This window comes from Hemicordylus capensis, chromosome 5 (assembly GCF_027244095.1).
Source record: "Hemicordylus capensis ecotype Gifberg chromosome 5, rHemCap1.1.pri, whole genome shotgun sequence".
Lineage (NCBI taxonomy): Eukaryota > Metazoa > Chordata > Lepidosauria > Squamata > Cordylidae > Hemicordylus > Hemicordylus capensis.
Genome location: NC_069661.1, coordinates 207844297 through 207861379, shown reverse-complemented (window position 1 = coordinate 207861379; position 17083 = coordinate 207844297). Strand labels below are relative to the sequence as shown.

Here is a 17083-nt window from a genome sequence, read left to right as displayed (position 1 = left end):
ATTGTATTGGACAATAAAATTCAGCACTGCATCTTATACTGTACGGAGTCAGACCACTGGTCCATCTAGCTCAGTACTGTCTACACAGACTGACAGCAGCTTCTCCAAGGCTGCAGACAGGAGTTTCTCTCAGCGCTGTCTGGAGATGCCAGGGAAAGAACTGAAACCTTCTGAAGCATGTAAGCATGCAGGTACTCTTCCCAGAGCAGTCATCCCCTAAGGGGAATTTCTTAGTGCTAACATGTAGTCTCCCGTTCAAATACAAACTAGGGCAGGCCCTGCTTAGCAAAGGGGACAATTCATATTTGCTACCACAAGACCACCTCTCCTCCCTGGGGCGAGGAGAGGGCACCTGGAGGGGCCTGGTAAGGGTGCAGTGACTTTTCAGAGCTGGAACAAGGATTAAAATGGTTTGGGGGATCATTACTGCAGTAGCAGGAGAGTTGGGGAGCTGAAGCAGCTAAGATACTGTGCTGTATTCCTCACTTATTTCTGCACCCTCCCCGGATGATTTTGGGGACAGACATTTTCCAAAGAGCCTAACACCCAAATTCCCATAGATTCATGGGCTCTCCTCCCCCCCCCTGCCCCAGATTTTGCCATTTGCAGTAGTAGCCGAGGAACCTAACCCTCGCGGAAATCAAAAGCTTCCTGTATATTTCAGCTTATTGACCATAGTTCTTTCACACATATGTTCATCTGAGATGTTTGTGGAATAGCAATATCTACACTTTTCAACTTCTCATAAAAGGTTGAGAACAACATATTCAGTGTTTCTGCAAAACACTGTTTTGCAGTGTTTAAGTGCTGCAAAATCCAGGTTCAAATGCCTCTTTGAGTCAAAGTGAATTCTTATCTCTCAATCTAATCAGAGATAGTTGTAAGAATAACAAAGTGCCTACAGTAATTTGACAGGGGGTATGGGTATGTGGGTGGGAAGGAGGGAAGTTTGTCTGCCAGCCACTTCTAGACTGCCCAAATGAAAATGGGGCAGATGAGAGTTAGAGTTAACATGAGCGAGTAATTCTAATCAGTGGTTAACTGTCTTCCTAAAATTCAGATTATGGACTAGGTATTCTCTGCTTTTTCTAAATGGGCTTCCTAAACACTAATGGTCAGGCTCTATGTTTGGGGGAAAACACTAGTTGACAACCAAACTAAGATTGCACATGCGTGTGCATACACACACACAAACATTTTGTGCAACTTTTCTTTTCTTCTGCAGCCCTCTGTACCTCCTGAAAATATGTCCCTGAAAGTCCTGTAATGCTCAGGTACATATTTTCAGGAGGTACAGAGGGCTGCAGAAGGAGTGGGGGCGGGGGGGCGTATCAGCAAATATTAGCCCATTTCCACTGCACTTGTGAAATGTTTTTCAGCACTCGCTATATCAGGAGTGGGCAAGTTTGGCCCTCCAACTGTTGGCCCACCAATGCACAATTTGTTAGTCCAGATATTAGCCACTGCATTTTATCAGCTGGCTTGGCCACATATCAGAATAATCTAATGATTACTTCAATGCAGTTTAGTCAATACTGTGCTGTGTGACTGTATGAACTGGTCCCAAGTCTCAGCTAGTAAGACCTGCTGTAGCATTCTGGTTAAGTTTCTATCTCTCTGTGTCCTCTTATAAATGTGCAAGATGAAATACTACAGGATTTTAAACTTCAGCTTTTTGAAAAGCCTTCATAGACTTGAAAAAACCACTATAGAAGCAAAAGGTAGTTGAAACTGGCTTTAAACTACTGCAACTCAAAATCATACCTTTAAAGTTCCATCTGCTGAACAACTTGCTATATACTCATCGTTGGGTGAAAATCTGCAATGGGTTACAGAACTTTCGTGGCCAAACAGTGTATTGCGACAGTATTTCTTGTTCAAATCCCAAAGCTGCATTTAAGAATGGTGGTTAATAATGAAGAAAATAAAAAGCAACAGGCATTTGAAAAGCTTCTGTATTAAACAGTGAAAAACATCATTCACTTTCCCCCTTACTCACCATTACATAATAAAGCAAAAGACAGTGGTAACTTGCATTTTCACTATGAACAATCAGTTTTCCAGTCCACCCTTTTGACTATACATTCTATACAGCTTTAGAGAACAGTGTATTTCGTGTGGGAGGATGGGAGCGGAGGAAGGCATCTTTGCATTCACTGTTCTATTGCCAATTTTAATTTCTTTTAAGTCTCCCTGCTTACCCTCAGCTTCACACGCCAGCTCCACCTACATTTTAACAGATGAAGAGCAAGAGCAGTAGTTCCACAAATGGTGCCCCAAAGCACCTTTTAGGCTAATCCAGCGATAAGTCCCAGTCAGTGGGCATAACAGAATTTTCCACAGAAAATTCACAGCAGAAGAGACATGGATTGTAAGGCAACAACAAAAATTCCCTCTCCCATAGGAGTAAAAACTATTCATATGCAGAACCCAAGTGTCCCCCAGTGGCTAAAACTAGGAACAGCAGGACAATGGTTACTAGTTCATTGATCTTGAGCAATTTTAGTTTCCATGAATGATCTTTATGAAATATTCAGAATCTCAATTACAACAATCGTAAAATAAATGTGAATATAAATATAATCTTACCATGTTCTACTTACTTTGGTAAAAGTGTCATTTGAACAGGTAGCTAACAGAAACGGATGGTGATTTGTATTGCTGAACTGACAACAGTTGACCTGTTCTGTATGTTCCTCAAATAAATGCACAAGCTGACCTGTTCTTGAATTCCAGACCTAGACATAACGTGATGCATTAATTTGCAGACCATGCCAGACAAATCTGGTGTCCTTTAAAATTTAAGATAATTTCCAGACAAATGGAATGTAATGAATAATTTCTATTTAGATTTTAGTAAAATACTAAGTACACTACTACAGAAGAAATAATCAACTGGAACTGGAAAAGACAGATGTTAGCATTTATATTGTATGATGGGAAATGCATTGCCTAATGGGGAAAGAGGAGGACCAAATGTTGAAAGGCAAGCTTTGTAGTTAGATTTCGCCAACCAGTGAAGTGCTTCAATGATCAGTCTTGGGGCCTGTTTATTCAATATTGTAATTAGTGGCTTGTAGGAGAGATGTAGGGGTGTACTGCTAGAAGCTGTCACGCTAGAACACATTGTTAATACAAGACAAATAATAAACAGAAATGCCAGTGGAATAAAATTTCACAGAACAAAATGTAATATCACACATCTGGAAACAATAGTCTTGTTATTAGGGGCTCATACACTGGATACAGAGACAGGTTGCTTACCTGTAACTTATGATCTGGAGGTGATCCGTTCTCAGTCATGAGAAATGAGGTTACTGCGCCTGCGCAGGGACCTCTCGGATGGATTAACTAGCTCCTCTTTGGTTCCCTTCTCTGCCGTGCAAGTGTTCCGTGCCTTCCTTTTCTCAGCAGTTGGGTGCCATTTTGTCTCAGTTTCTTGAAGATCCATCTGATAGACTATTCACATGTCATGGATTCATTGACCAAACAGGTAAGTCAGTCTTCTTAAAATGCTGCAGTGGGGAGGTAGGGGCAGGTCTCATGACTGACAATGGATCACCTCCAGATCATAAGTTACAGGTAAGCAACCTGTCTATCTGGAAGTGATCCATTGTCATCATGAGAAATGGATGACTAGCCAGGTTTATCTCCATGGGGGAGGATGCAGCCATTTCACCTACTATTGAATAATTCTTTTGAGTACCTCTCTTTAAAAGTTGGCCTCTGCTGCCATACATAAGTCTACGGCATAGTAGTTAATGAAAGGTAAGTGTGTAGACCATGTGGCAGCATCACATATGTCCTTAAAGCGGAGGCCAGATAAATGCGCAGCAGAAGTAGCATACGCTCTCGTGGAGTGAGCCTTTATCAGCTTGGGAAGTTGTTGATTCTGTAACTTATACATTAAGAAAATGAGCTCCACTAACCAGTGTGACAGCCTCTGCCTAGACACAGACAGGCCCTTATTCTTGCCTTTGAATAAAACAAAGAGCATTTTAGTTCATCTAATACATTCTGTCCCTTTTAGATAATACAGGCAGCTTCTCACATCTAGAGAGCATAGTGCTTTCTCTAATCGTGATTCTGGCTCTTGAAAAAAGGAGGTAAGAACAATATTCTGATTCAGATTGAAGTCCATTACCACCTTTGGTAAGAAGGCTGGGTCAGTGTGCATAACTACTTTATTAGGATAGAATTGTGTATACGGTGCATCCGCCCTTAAGGCAGTTAACTCGCTTACATGCTGAGCAGTAGTGATGGCAATTAGGAAAATGGTTTTGAGCGTCAAGTAATGTAGGCTTGCTTCACAAAGCAGCTCAAATGGAGCTTCCATCAGAGAGGCCAAAACTAGGGAGAGGCTCCACTGTTCAATTGGGTGTCTTATTGGGGGGTAGATATTATTAACGCCCTGCAAGAACTTCTTGCACAGTGGGTGCGAGAAGACAGAATAACCTTGCCAGCAGTTATGCTTTGATGAAATAGCAGCCAGGTAGACCCGTCGGGACACATTAGCTAGGCCCGCTTCTTTCAGGCTGGTTAAATATAGTAAGACCTGCCCAGTAGAAGCCTTGAACGGGTGGAAACCATGTTCCTTTTCATAAATAGCGAAGCGCTTCCATTTACTCACATAATTCCTCCTGGTGGAGACTCTACGAGACTTCAAAAGGATATTTTTCAATAGCCGACCTTCCACACCGTGAGCTGTAAGGTCCGCAGAGATGGATGTAATATTTCCCCCGTCTCTTGAAAGTAGATTGGGGTCCAGTGGAAGGTGGTAATAGTAGCTCCCAGTCAGTCTGAGTAGCGACACAAACCATGGTTGGCGAGGCCACCATGGTGCCACCAAAATAGTCCGTGCATTGTCTTGTATCAGTTTGCCCACTATTCTGTTGATCAGGGGTTGAGGGGGGAACATACAAAGAAGGGTTCCCCCCCAGCCCGCGGTGCTGAAAAGCATCCCCCATGGATCCTAGTTCAACGCCCGCTCTGGAACAAAATTGCGGAAATTTCTTGTTTGTGACCAAAGCAAACGTGTCCAACTGAGAAACACCCCATCTTTTCATCAGGTGGTCTAGGCATGACTGTTTCAGTTCCCATTCGTTTTGTTGTTGATTTCCAAGAGTCCTGCTGAGGTCATCCACCAAGACGTTTTCCAGTCCCTTGATGTGGAGAGCAACTAGGAAGACATTCTTGGATGTGCACCAATTCCACAACTGGGTGCTCAGAGCACACAGGGAGCGTGATACTGTGCCGCCCTGTCGGTTTACATAGGTGATCGCTGTAGTATTGTCCATTAGTAGCTGCACAATCATGTCTTGAATTAAGGGAGCAAAAGACTTGAGCGCCAGGTAAGCTGCCATCAATTCCAAGAAATTAATGTGCATAGGTCGCTGTATTGTCCACAGACCTTGCATTTGAAGGGTGCTGCAATGGGAGCCCCAACCCAAGAGGGAGGCATCAGTCGTGACACACAGCGTCGGAGTTGGGGAATCGAAAGCAACCCTGCTCAGAAGGTTCTCTCATTTTCCACTACGTCAGAGATTTTGGAAGTCATGGAGGATCCAGCAGCATCCTTTGACTGTCAATATTCAGGCGGAACAATAACAGGTACCACAGCTGAAGAGGATGCATTCGCAATCAAGTGTGGAGAATCGTGGGTTTGCATGAAGCCATTAAACCCAGCAGCCTCTGGTTCTGATCAGCTCATTGCTAGGGGTGATCTTCGAAGCAGCGTACAAGGGAGCAGATTTGTAAGTACCTGTTGAGAGGTAAATAGACTCATTTCATTTGAGTATCCAACAGGGCCCCTATGAAGTCTATTGTTCTGGCCGGTTGAAGTTTGAACTTGGCCCAATTGACTTGAACTCCCAAGTCTTCCAGTAGTCTTAGAGTAAATTGGATCTGAGATTCCAATTTCGATCTGTCGCAGTGTACAAAGAACCAATAGTCTAGGAACGGAAAGACAGTGATCTCTTGCATTCATAAATAGACGATGATCACTAACATACACTTGGTGAATACGTGGCATCCGTGGATTCACTAAAAAGGCCTTTTCCATCGGACGGAAGATGTTCAATTCAATCTTTCATATTGATATGCCATGTTATAGATCACAACCAGGCATGGCGCCTGAGAGAGACCGCAGCAGTCACCGTTCTAGACTCGGTCTCCATCAAGTGTTTGAAGGTGCTTAATTGTTGCCTAGTGAGGTCACCGGATGTATTAAGCATTTCATCAAATCTTTTAACAAATTCCTCTGTCTTCAATGTGGTAAGATCCTTCTGAAACGAGTCCCAAAGACAATTATAGCAGGCCATGCAGGCTGCATAATTCGCTATGCGAATAGAAAGGCTGGCTGTAGAGTAGCCACAACGCCCAAGGACATAGAGTTTCTTACCCTTTTTGTCAGAAGGGGTAGTATGACGCTGGCCAGACTTCGAAGACGCGCAGTCTATAACTAAGGAATCCCGGATAGGATGCTTCAATAAGTAGGAGTTATCTTCATCCTGTATGCGATAAAGAGTCTCTAAACATTTTGACATAGGAGTGGATGTTTGTAACACATCCCACGCAGTCTTAGCTGCTTTAGTAATAACCAGCAGCATTGGCAGAGTAATCGGTTGTGTAGATTGTACAGCTGCCATCATTTTATAAACGAGGTCTTTGAGGTCAGTAGCAGGGCGCTTGACTTCTAGGCCAGCATTTCCGCCATTTGCTGAATCATTTTAATGTAGGATTTCAGTTCTTCGTTTGGAGAATTGGAGGGCTTTGGTGGAACATCCGAAGGGGGATTGGAAGGATTTTGTGAGGTGTCACTGTCGCAATCCGTGTCCATTTCAGAGGACTCTGAGGAATCATATGAGTCTTCATCAGAGGATTCTAAGGGCGCACCCGAGGTAAGTGAGTCTGCTGAGCAGGAAGGCAGAAGTGGATCTGGGACAGGTTCAAGGGGTGCAACAGGGAGTTGAGGAGAAGGCTTTGTGGGGGCCATGGGCACTTCCAATGACACTGGTGTAGTTTGAACACTCTGTCTCAGAACCACTGGGGCCCCTGATGGTTTAGGAGGTAAAGGCAGCAAAAGTTGTACCAGGGGTATTCATGGTGGAACAGTCCCCGTTGGCTGACGCGGAAGCAGGCCCTGAAGCATGCGCTGCATCTTCCACAACTGGAACTCTGCCCAATCTAGCTGTGCCACTGGTGAGATATTATGACAAAAATCGCATGCATGGATGGGGTTTTTTTGTGGCACATTTTGTGAAAGGGGGATAAATGTAGGCATTAGTTTCCAGGGTGAAGCAGTAGTGGGTGGAACTAGAGTCGGCACCTGGAAAGATGAAGACCTGGCTCCTATTTGGAAAGGAGACATTGAAGGGTCTTCGGAGGCACATCCTTTTCTCCATCAACTTCGGTATCCAAACCGCTAGATAGGAACCCCTGAAACATAGAACCCGAAGGGATACTTGTGGAGGAATCCAATGCACTCATCAAGGATTTCGCAGTCCCCTGATTCAACAAGGCATCATCACTGGTATCAAAGAGTAGCAGAGGCGACTTCAGAGGCGTCCTCGCTGGCGAAAGCGGCAGTGGTTTGTACGGCTGTGGAATAACAGCAGCTGTTGGAGAAGTCGGAAGAGAACGATGAAAAGTGCCAACTTCTGTATCAAAGGTCGACATAGAAGAAGTCGAGGGGGCAATCAACGTGGATGGCACCAGAAAAAACTGCATTTACATCTATGTCGATACAGAGGTCGCTGTTGGTACCGACAGAAGTGTCGATGTCACCGTATGCGTCAACATCAACGGTGGGCCGAACAGTCCAGAGGGCATTACAGCAGGTGATGGCATCGATGGGTCCGACAACAGTAGAGGTGGTAGATACTGGACCATCAACGGCAAAAGAGTTCTCGATCTCGACGAGTGAGTCGACTTCAACTTGTGTTTTTTCGGAGGCGGTGAATCGCTATCCGATGTAACACGATGTTGTTTACACTTCTTATGCTCAGGGTCAGTGGACTTGGGTTTTTTTTGAAGACAATCTCTTCGAGATCATCCCGCAGGGTTTGAGACTGTGCACGCATAGACCCTGGGACAGACACTGAGAAGGAGGCCATCAACGTCGGTGTCACTCCCAAGATCTATGTTGATTCCATCCTCGGCAGACACAGTGCGTCTCTGTGGCGCAACGAGTGATAATTCAAAGTATGCTTCGAAAAGGATCTACAAATTCTACAAATCTAGGATCTACAAATATACAAGTTGGAACGTATTGCTCACCCAAACAGAGCAAACAGCGATCATGTTCATCAGTTGAGGGTAGTTTAGCCCTACACTGAGAGCAACGTTTAAATGTTGTCTTTTCCCTCTCAGCCATGACTTTTCCGACGGCAAAGCCGTGGAAAGGTAAACACCAAGTCCAAGTCCAAGATCCCAAGAATAGTCAATTCACAGTCCGAAGTCCAAAACACTGAAATCTGTCTGAAGTAACTGGAAAAACCAATTCCAAAGTCCTAAAGCTGAATAGTCAGGTCACTGTCCGAAATCCAAAGCACTAAAAAGCTGTCCGAAGTAATATTTTCTTTTCTATAAACTGAAGAGCAATGAACCATAGGTCTCAACACATCAGTGGTCAAAAAGAAACTGAGACAAAATGACGCCCGACTGCTGAGAGAAGGAAGGCACGGAGCATGTGGATGGCAGGGAGGGGTGCCAAAGAGGAGTTAGTTAATCCATCCAAGAAGTCCATGCACAGGTGCAGTAACCATTTCTCATGACAACGGATCACTTCCAGATCCAATGTACTTACACAGGAGATACTTCTGTTCAAATTTATGCTTAGCTATGAAGCTTGCTGTGCAAGCTTGGGCTAGTCAATCTCTCTCAACCTACAGGTGAAACTCAGAAAATTAGAATATCGTGCAAAAGTCCATTAATTTCAGTAATGCAAATTAAAAGGTGAAACTGATATATGAGACTGACGCATTACATGCAAAGCGAGATAAGTCAAGCCTTAATTTGTTATAATTGTGATGATCATGGCGTACAGCTCATGAAAACCCCAAATCCACAATCCCAGAAAATTAGAATATTACATGGAACCAAGAAGACAAGGATTGTAGAGTAGAACAATATCGGACCTCTGAAAAGTATAAGCATGCATATGTATTCAGTACTTGGTTTGGGCCCCTTTTGCAGCAATTACTGCCTCAATGCGGTGTGGCATGGATGCTATCAGCCTGTGGCACTGATGAGGTGTTATGGAAGACCAGGATGCTTCATTAGCAGCCTTCAGCTCTTCTGCATTGTTTGGTCTCATGTCTCTCATCCTTCTCTTGGCAATGTCCCATAGATTCTCTATGGGGTCAGGTCAGGCGAGTTTGCTGGCCAATCAAGCACAGTACACTGTATACTTTTCAGAGGTCCAATATTGTTCTATTCTACAATCCTTGTCTTCTTGGTTCCATGTAATATTCTAATTTTCTGGGATTGTGGATTTGGGCTTCTCATGAGCTGTACACCATGATCATCACAATTATAACAAATTAAGGCTTGACTTATCTCGCTTTGCATGTAATGCGTCTGCCTCATATATCAGTTTCACCTTTTAATTTGCATTACTGAAATTAATGGACTTTTGCACGATATTCTAATTTTCCGAGTTTCACCTGTAATCTACCTTAGATGAGGTCAAAGAGAAAATTGAGGGCAAAGTGAACCCAGTATGTGGCCTTGATATTCTCGGAGGAAGAGTAGGATAAGATAAAACTGTAATGAATAACCAAGGGCAAGAGATATCTTGGAACACTTGTTGATCACAAATTGACTATGAGCAAGACACAACTAAAAAGGGCAGATTCAATTCTTACACATATTAATGTCTACCTAGATGAGACAGTAGTATGATCCATGAGTTAGAACCTAAATCACCAATTTAAAATAAAGAAGTGGTAGGTGGAAAGGTACTGAACTCTTCTTCTGACCATGCTCCCCTGCACTGCATCTGTTTTTGTTTTAGAGGGGCTTACTCCTAGTCTTGGAGCCCAGCTGAGAGAAAAGCTGCAGGGGGAAGGAGGGCAAGGAGAAAATTAGCATCCCCTCCCATTTTGCCTTTTTAAAAATTAAGTCACACCTCCATCTGCCCTTTATATCTGTTTAGCTGTGACTCATGTTCTAAAACAGGAGTTCACTATCACTACAGACTCTCAGGCATTACATTTCTTGTAGAGACAGAGAAGTATTGGTATTCTGGCAAAAGGTACCAATGAAGTCACATCTCAAATAATGTGTAAAGTTTTAGTCACCCATGTTCAAGAAGAATGAATACAAGCTACAGCAGATACCAAGAAGAGCAGATAAGGGTGCAATCTTAAGCATATATACTTGGAAGCAAATCTCGTTGGATTCAAAGCAAGTGACATCTAAGTAAACAAGTTTAGGATCAAGTTGCAAAATGGTCAGGTGAATGGAGACATACCCAACAAGCAGAATTAGAAGAACTTCACCCAAACAGATTAGGGAAATGAAGGTTGAAAAAATGCAAATTTCAAAGGGTTGTCATGCACCTTTTCAACCTTCATTTTCCTAATCTGTTTGGGACTTGTACTCAGTATACCTCTGTTTACAACTTGCTATTTCTTACTCTAGAGCAAGACAAACTGTTTAAAGAAGACTGGATAATCTAGAGTAAGAAATAGCAAGTTTTAAATAGAGGTATACTGGGTACAAGTGAGAAAAATGAAAGTTAACTTGTAATTTCTTTTATGATGCTTCAGTGGTAGCAAATAGGGACAATGGAGGCTTTCGCCCTCTCCTCGGCATATAGTACCACATTTACCCAAAGCAAAGATGACAACTCTGAATTTAAGATAACCTCCTTAAAAACACAGGTTAAATACAGGTTGTACCTGTATTTACCTGAAAGGAAGGGGAATCTGAATTTAAGATAACCCCCCAATTTCTAACACCAAAGTACTTAGAAAAAAAGTCTAGTCTTTGATTCAGGTAAATATGATATTAGATGTGCTCTTCACTTTCTTTTGTGTTGTCAGAAATTTCTATAGCCAGGAAGAGACAGGAAGTTTGGTGGAACTGGGATGGACTTAATTCAATTTTCTCTGGCATTATTTGCTTTATGTGTTTCCTTATTCCAGTTTTCTGAACAACTGCCATAAGCTGAAGTGAGAGATTCCCCCGGCTCCACTTCCCACATTACACTGGCAGGGAATCTAGAGGATTGACAGCATATGACTTGATTCATTTGTGTGAATAGTCTCTCAAACTATTTGCTTTTAAAATACCTTTCTTCAGTGCAACGATGCATGTGTTATGTCATTTTATGATCTATATCTTACATATTATTGATAGAAATGCCAGATAAGATCATGGAAATGCTTTCCAGGATGGACTATTTGAGGTCCTTTATAATAGGGTTCACCGGAAATATTTTGCAATAATCCAAATCTTATCTACAAAGCCACATTTCTGAGTCTGAGAGATCATATGGTGTGAAGATTAATTTCAAGTGATTTATATATTTTAATTTCTAAAATCTAGGGGACATTCTATGAGCAAGGAAATCTCTAGTTCATATCTCATTTTAGTCATAAATCTATCCGCATGGCACATTCTCTCAGCCTCAGCACCAGTCTGTAATATGGGAGTAATACTGACCATGCTAAGATAATGTACTTGAAATGATCTGAATATACTAGGTGAACAATACCACCTGGTATTTATACAGCAGCTATTCAGGATAAGTGTTAAATAGGTGCTATTAGTACTTCCTAGGAGTTTCTAACTTAGGTCCTAAGTTTTCCGTGGGGGTTAGGTTCCCAGCTACTACTGCTGCGAATGACAAAACCGCAGGGGGGGAACCCTTGAGCCTATGGAAATCTGGGAGTTCCAAAAATCACCCCAAAAGTGGAGGGAGGGAACAGAGTGAGGGAAACAGCATAGTAACTTGGCTGCTCCAGATCCCCAACTCTCCCACTCTCTGGCTACTGCAGTAATGACTCCCCAAACCAACTTATTCCTTGTTCCAGCTCTGAAAAGTCACTGTACCCTTACCAGCCCCATCCCCCATGTCAGGGGCCTCTCCTTCCCCCAGGGAGGGAGAGTGGGTCTTGCAGTAGTGAGCACGAATTGTCCCCTTTGCTAGGCAGGGCCTGCCCTGGTTTGCATTTGAATGGGAGACTACATGTTAGCACTGTAAGATATTCCTCTTGGGGGATGAGACTTCTCTGGGAAGAGTACCTGCATGCAGAAGCTTCTAATTCCCTCCCAGGCATCTCCAGACAGGGCTGAGAGAAACTCCTGCCAGCAACCTTGGAGAAGCTGCTGCCAATCTGTGTAGACAATACTGAGCTAGATGGACCAGTGGACTGAATCAGTACAGTATAAGGCACTATAATGCACTGAACTGTATTGTCCAATACAGTACTGTACAAACCACCTGCCCCCAGAGGAACAATCCCAATGATGACCTGGACTTTACCTTGAGCAGCAGCTCCAAAAGTCACTCCAAAGCACAAGAATGGAGTTTCCTCAAAAGTAACTCCTCCAAGAGACACTCTCCAACCTCCATCATCAACTCCTTAACAACCCACAAAGCTCTTCCCCAAACCATGCCGATATAAGGCACATGAAAGTGAAAGTAAAAACTGTGTCCCGCAAAAAACGGGAACAGCCAAAACTATATACTGTGGGAAATGAGACCTGGTATAGGAGAAACTGCGGAAAATAAAGCCTCAGAAAATGAGGGCTTCCTGTACTATTAAGCCACCAAAGATTGTGGAGTACACTAAAATCAAACATTTGAGGGGTGGGGGGAGCACATAATATTGAAAAAGCCGGAGCATTGGTTTCACTTACCGTGAAGGCTCCTTCTTGATGCTGGAGCCGAGGACATCTCTCATTGGGTTATCATGTCCACGTGCTCCCCGGCAGGACTAATCAAAATTAGTTACTAGGCTTAAGAGCCCTGGACGGATAACCGCGCCCAGTTCTTTTAGGCCAAATGTGCGAATAGCACGGAAGTAAGTAGTATACAACCAGTGGTAAAACACAACCAGCGTTCACACTCACACACACACACACACACACACACACACACACACACACACCCCAAAGAAGATAGAGGAACCCCAGAAACCTCTGGAACTATTAGCTGTGAACATAGGAAACTGCCATATACTGAGTCAGACCATTGGTCTATCTAGCTCAGTATTGTCTTCACAGACTGGCAGCAGCTTCTCCAAGGTTGCAGACAGGAATCTCTCTCAGCCCTATCTTGGAGAAGCCAGGGAGGGAACTTGAAACCTTCTGCTCTTCCCAGAGCGGCTCCATCCCCTAAGGGAAGATCTCATAGTGCTCACATGGAGTCTCCCATTCAAATGCAACCAGGGTGGACCCTGCTTAGCTATGGGGACAAGTCATGCTTGCTACCACAAGACCAGCTCTCCTCTGTGCTCTTGTAATATGCTCAAGTTTCCCGTGGAGTAGACCAGGACACCACCTGGGAGAGCCGAGATGTCCTCGGCTCCAGCATCAAGAAGGAGCCTTCACGGTAAGTGAAACCAATGCTCCGTTCTCTGATGCCTGGAGCCGAGGACATCTCTCATTGGGACATACCAAAGCTCTGGCCAAAACTCTCTGGGAGCGAGTGTCCATGCCTACTCCGGGGGAAGAACCTGTTGAAGCACTCTGCGTCCAAATGCAGTTTGAGAAGATGCATACAGATCAATTTTCTAGTGCTTCGTAAATGTTGACGGAGCCTTCCAAGTCGCGGCCCTGCATATTTCATGCACTGGTGCGTTGGTTGAGAAGGCCACAGATGTGGACGCTGCCCTAGTAGATTGAGCCAGAATGTGTTCTGGTGCTGGAAGTTGTAGAGACTCATAGGCTAGTGAAATACAAGCCCGTATCCATCTAGCAATAATCTGCGAAGACACTTGGCTTCCCATGGAAGCTGGTAAAAAACTAACAAATAGACTCTCCATCTTCCTGAAGCTCCCCGTGCGTCTCAGGTATCTCTCCAAATATCTGTGTACGTCTAGTTTATGCCATTTTTGTTCTGTTGGGTGAGTTGGCCTAGGACAGAACGATGGAAGTATGACATCTTGTGAGTGGTGTAATGCTGAGGACACCTTCGGCCTGATGAACGGGCTAGGAATGAGACACACGGAGTCAGCAGAGAAAATGCATAAATTTTTATGAGGCGACAGAGCATGCAATTCAGAGATTCTTCTTGCAGATGTAACAGCTATTAAGAATGCCGTCTTGTACGATATAAGCCTTAAGGGAATGGTTCCTCTCGGCTCGAATGGATGATTCTGAAGTGACTTAAGAACAGTGTGGAGACTCCAAGATGGAAAACGGTGAACCACCATAGGTGACAGCAGGGTGGCCCCCCTCAGGAATCTTTTTAAATGAGGGTGGTTAACAACCTTGGATTTGGATAGACCTGCTATCACACCTGTTAGGGAACCAGCTTGTCTTTTTAAGGTATTAGCCTTGAGTCCTTTGTCTAAGCCATCTTGTAAAAATGCCAGGAGATCTTTAATGGACGCTGTCCCCTGATGTATGGAATGTCTTGCTGACCATCGAAGAAATGCTCTCCATGTATACTGATATACACGCTTGGTGGACTCCCTTGTGGAAGATAACATGGTGGTTAGAACACTTCCCGAATAGCCGAACTTACTTAAAATTCCCTCCTCAGTCTCCAGGCGGCTAGTTGAAACCAGCCTGGATCGTGATGTTCTATGGGACCTTGAAGTAGGTCTGTTGACACCGGAACACTCTCGGCTTGTGACCACCGGCCTTGGGCTGTTCTGTGGTGACAATGTGCCCCTCAGCCGGTCTTGCTGGCATTGGTCATGATGAGAATCCGGGCCGGGTCGAGGAACTCCTTGCCTCTTTGAGTGTTGGAATCCAGCAGCCACCACCGCAGGGATGTTAGTATGTCCTGGGGAACGAGGATGGTTATGTTGACTTTCTTCCAAATGGGTTCCCTGAATGTTAGAAGGAACCATTGTAGCGGTCGCAGATGAAATCTGGCCCACGGTACTGCGTCCAACATGGCCACCATTAGGCCGAGGAGACGTGCCAACGACAGGAGCTTAGCTTGACAAGCATTCAGCACCTCCCATCTCTCTTCCCTGAGGGTCTTGATCTGGTCTTCTGGTAGGAAGAGACAGTCCCTTCGTGTGTCTATTAGGACGCCCAGATGTTGCATCCTGGTGGAAGGTTGCAGGTGACTTTTTTCTACGTTTACTAGGAATCCGTGTTGTTCTAATGTGCGAAGAGTTAGATGAAGGTCTCTTGTGGCAGACAGTTCCGAGGGAAAACTTAAAAGCAGGTCATCAAGGTAACAAAAAACATGAACTCCCTGTAGTCTTAGATGTGTGATCACAGGTGCCATCACCTTGGTGAAAATTCTTGGGGCTGAGGAGAGACCAAACGGCAGTGCTTTGTATTGATAATGTACTCCGCTGTATTTGAAGCGCAGGAGATGACGACTTTCTGGATCTATGGGAATGTGTAAGTAAGCTTCCTTTAGATCTATGGAAGCTAAGAGGTCCAGATGTTGTAACGCTTCTGTTATGGTGTGAAGGGATTCCATGCGAAATCTGCGTTTGGGAACCCACTGATTCAAAAACTTCAGATCCAGAACAGCTCTGAGGGATTTGTCCTTTTTGGGAACTGTGAAGATTATGGAATAGATTCCCTGTCCCTGTTGATTGATAGGCACCAATTCTATAGCCCCTATATCTTTTAAGTAGTGAATAGCGCCCAGAAGGCCAACATGCTTGATAGGCCAATGTGACCTTGGGGTTGGTAGAAATCTGCTGGGTGGTAAGGATGTGAGTTCTATCTCGTAGCCCCACTGCACTGTCAACAGAACCCACAAGTCCGTAGTTGTTTCCTGCCATTTTTGAAAGAAGGCTGACAGGCGGCCCCCCAAAGACCCTGCTGGGGAGTCATTACTGTTTTTGAGTCTTGGGTTGATTGGCAAAGGCTTGTCTGCCCTGGTTGAAAGCCCTAGCGCCTCACTGTCTGCCCTATTGGGGTCGCTGGAATCTCGAATTCCTGTCTCTCCCTCGAAAGGAGGGTCGGAAGGATCGAAAGGGCTGGTACTAGAAGTGAAAAGTCCTTCTTGGAGGAGGATGTTCCTGTTTACGTGTGGTGGATGGAAGAGGCATGGTCTTACGTTTGTCCTTAGACTCTACTAACACCTCTTTAAGGGCCTCCTCCCCAAAGAGTTTAACCTCATCAAAGGGAACAGAGGCCAAATTGGCCCTAGAATTCACATCCACAGGCCAATGTTTTAGCCACAAGTTACAGCGTCCCACGACTGTGGCTGCGGAAGCCCTGGATGAAAATCTTATAGCATCTAGGGTTGCATCAGAGACAAAGGCTTGCGCCTTTTGAATCTTTATTATTTGGTGCCTTAAATTAAACACATCTGTAGGGGGGTCCTGAATAAGGTCATCTAACCAAACTATAGAAGCCCGCGACAACACTGAGGCCGCCACCGAGGCCCTAATGGACAGAGAAGAGGCCTCATTAGCCCTTTTGAAAGAAGCTTCCAGTTTTTTATCATTTTGATCTTTCAGGGCTGATTTCCCATCCTTCGGTAGTAAAGCCCCATTTAGAAGGGCAAACACCAGGGCATCTGTTAAGAGTACTTTAAACGTGTCCATATCCTCTTGTTGGAATGAGTAGTACTTATTGGCCACTGCCAATGATCTATGACTAGAGAAGGGGAGTAGCCACTCCTCCCTAACCGTATCAGCCAGGAGTTCTGGGAGAGGTAACAGCAACTCCTTACTCTTTAGGAAACACCAGCGAGCCTTTAGTAGGTGGAACCGCCTCAGTGGCCACAGGTGTTTGAAGGTCTAATGCATTCATGGCCCTAGACATGAGGGGATTCAAATCCACTTGAGAAAATAATCTTTGAGATATTGTGGATGCAGGATTGTCCTGGTCATCCGACCATTCTCCCTCTTCTTTGTCAAATGGGTCTAAAGGTAATTCCGGCCGCGGGTTAGGAATAGAGATCGGTGATGGAACCACAGGATTA

At 44.4% G+C, this 17083-nt stretch overlaps 1 protein-coding gene across 14 annotated transcripts in view; it reads right to left on the bottom strand.

Annotated features, from left to right (window-relative positions):
• Positions 1-17083, bottom strand: part of APAF1 (apoptotic peptidase activating factor 1) — a 112362-nt gene that overhangs the window by 49413 nt on the left and 45866 nt on the right. For all 14 annotated transcript variants that reach the window (XR_008309055.1, XR_008309054.1, XR_008309053.1 and 11 more), the window contains 2 exons: positions 2604-2738; positions 1765-1890 (listed from right to left, as the gene is read on the bottom strand). Coding sequence is in view for 11 of the 14 variants with exons in the window: in XM_053257854.1 (XP_053113829.1) it covers positions 1765-1890; positions 2604-2738 (261 nt within the window). In the remaining 3 variants the exon portion in view is untranslated. The remainder of the gene's footprint in view (positions 1-1764; positions 1891-2603; positions 2739-17083) is intronic.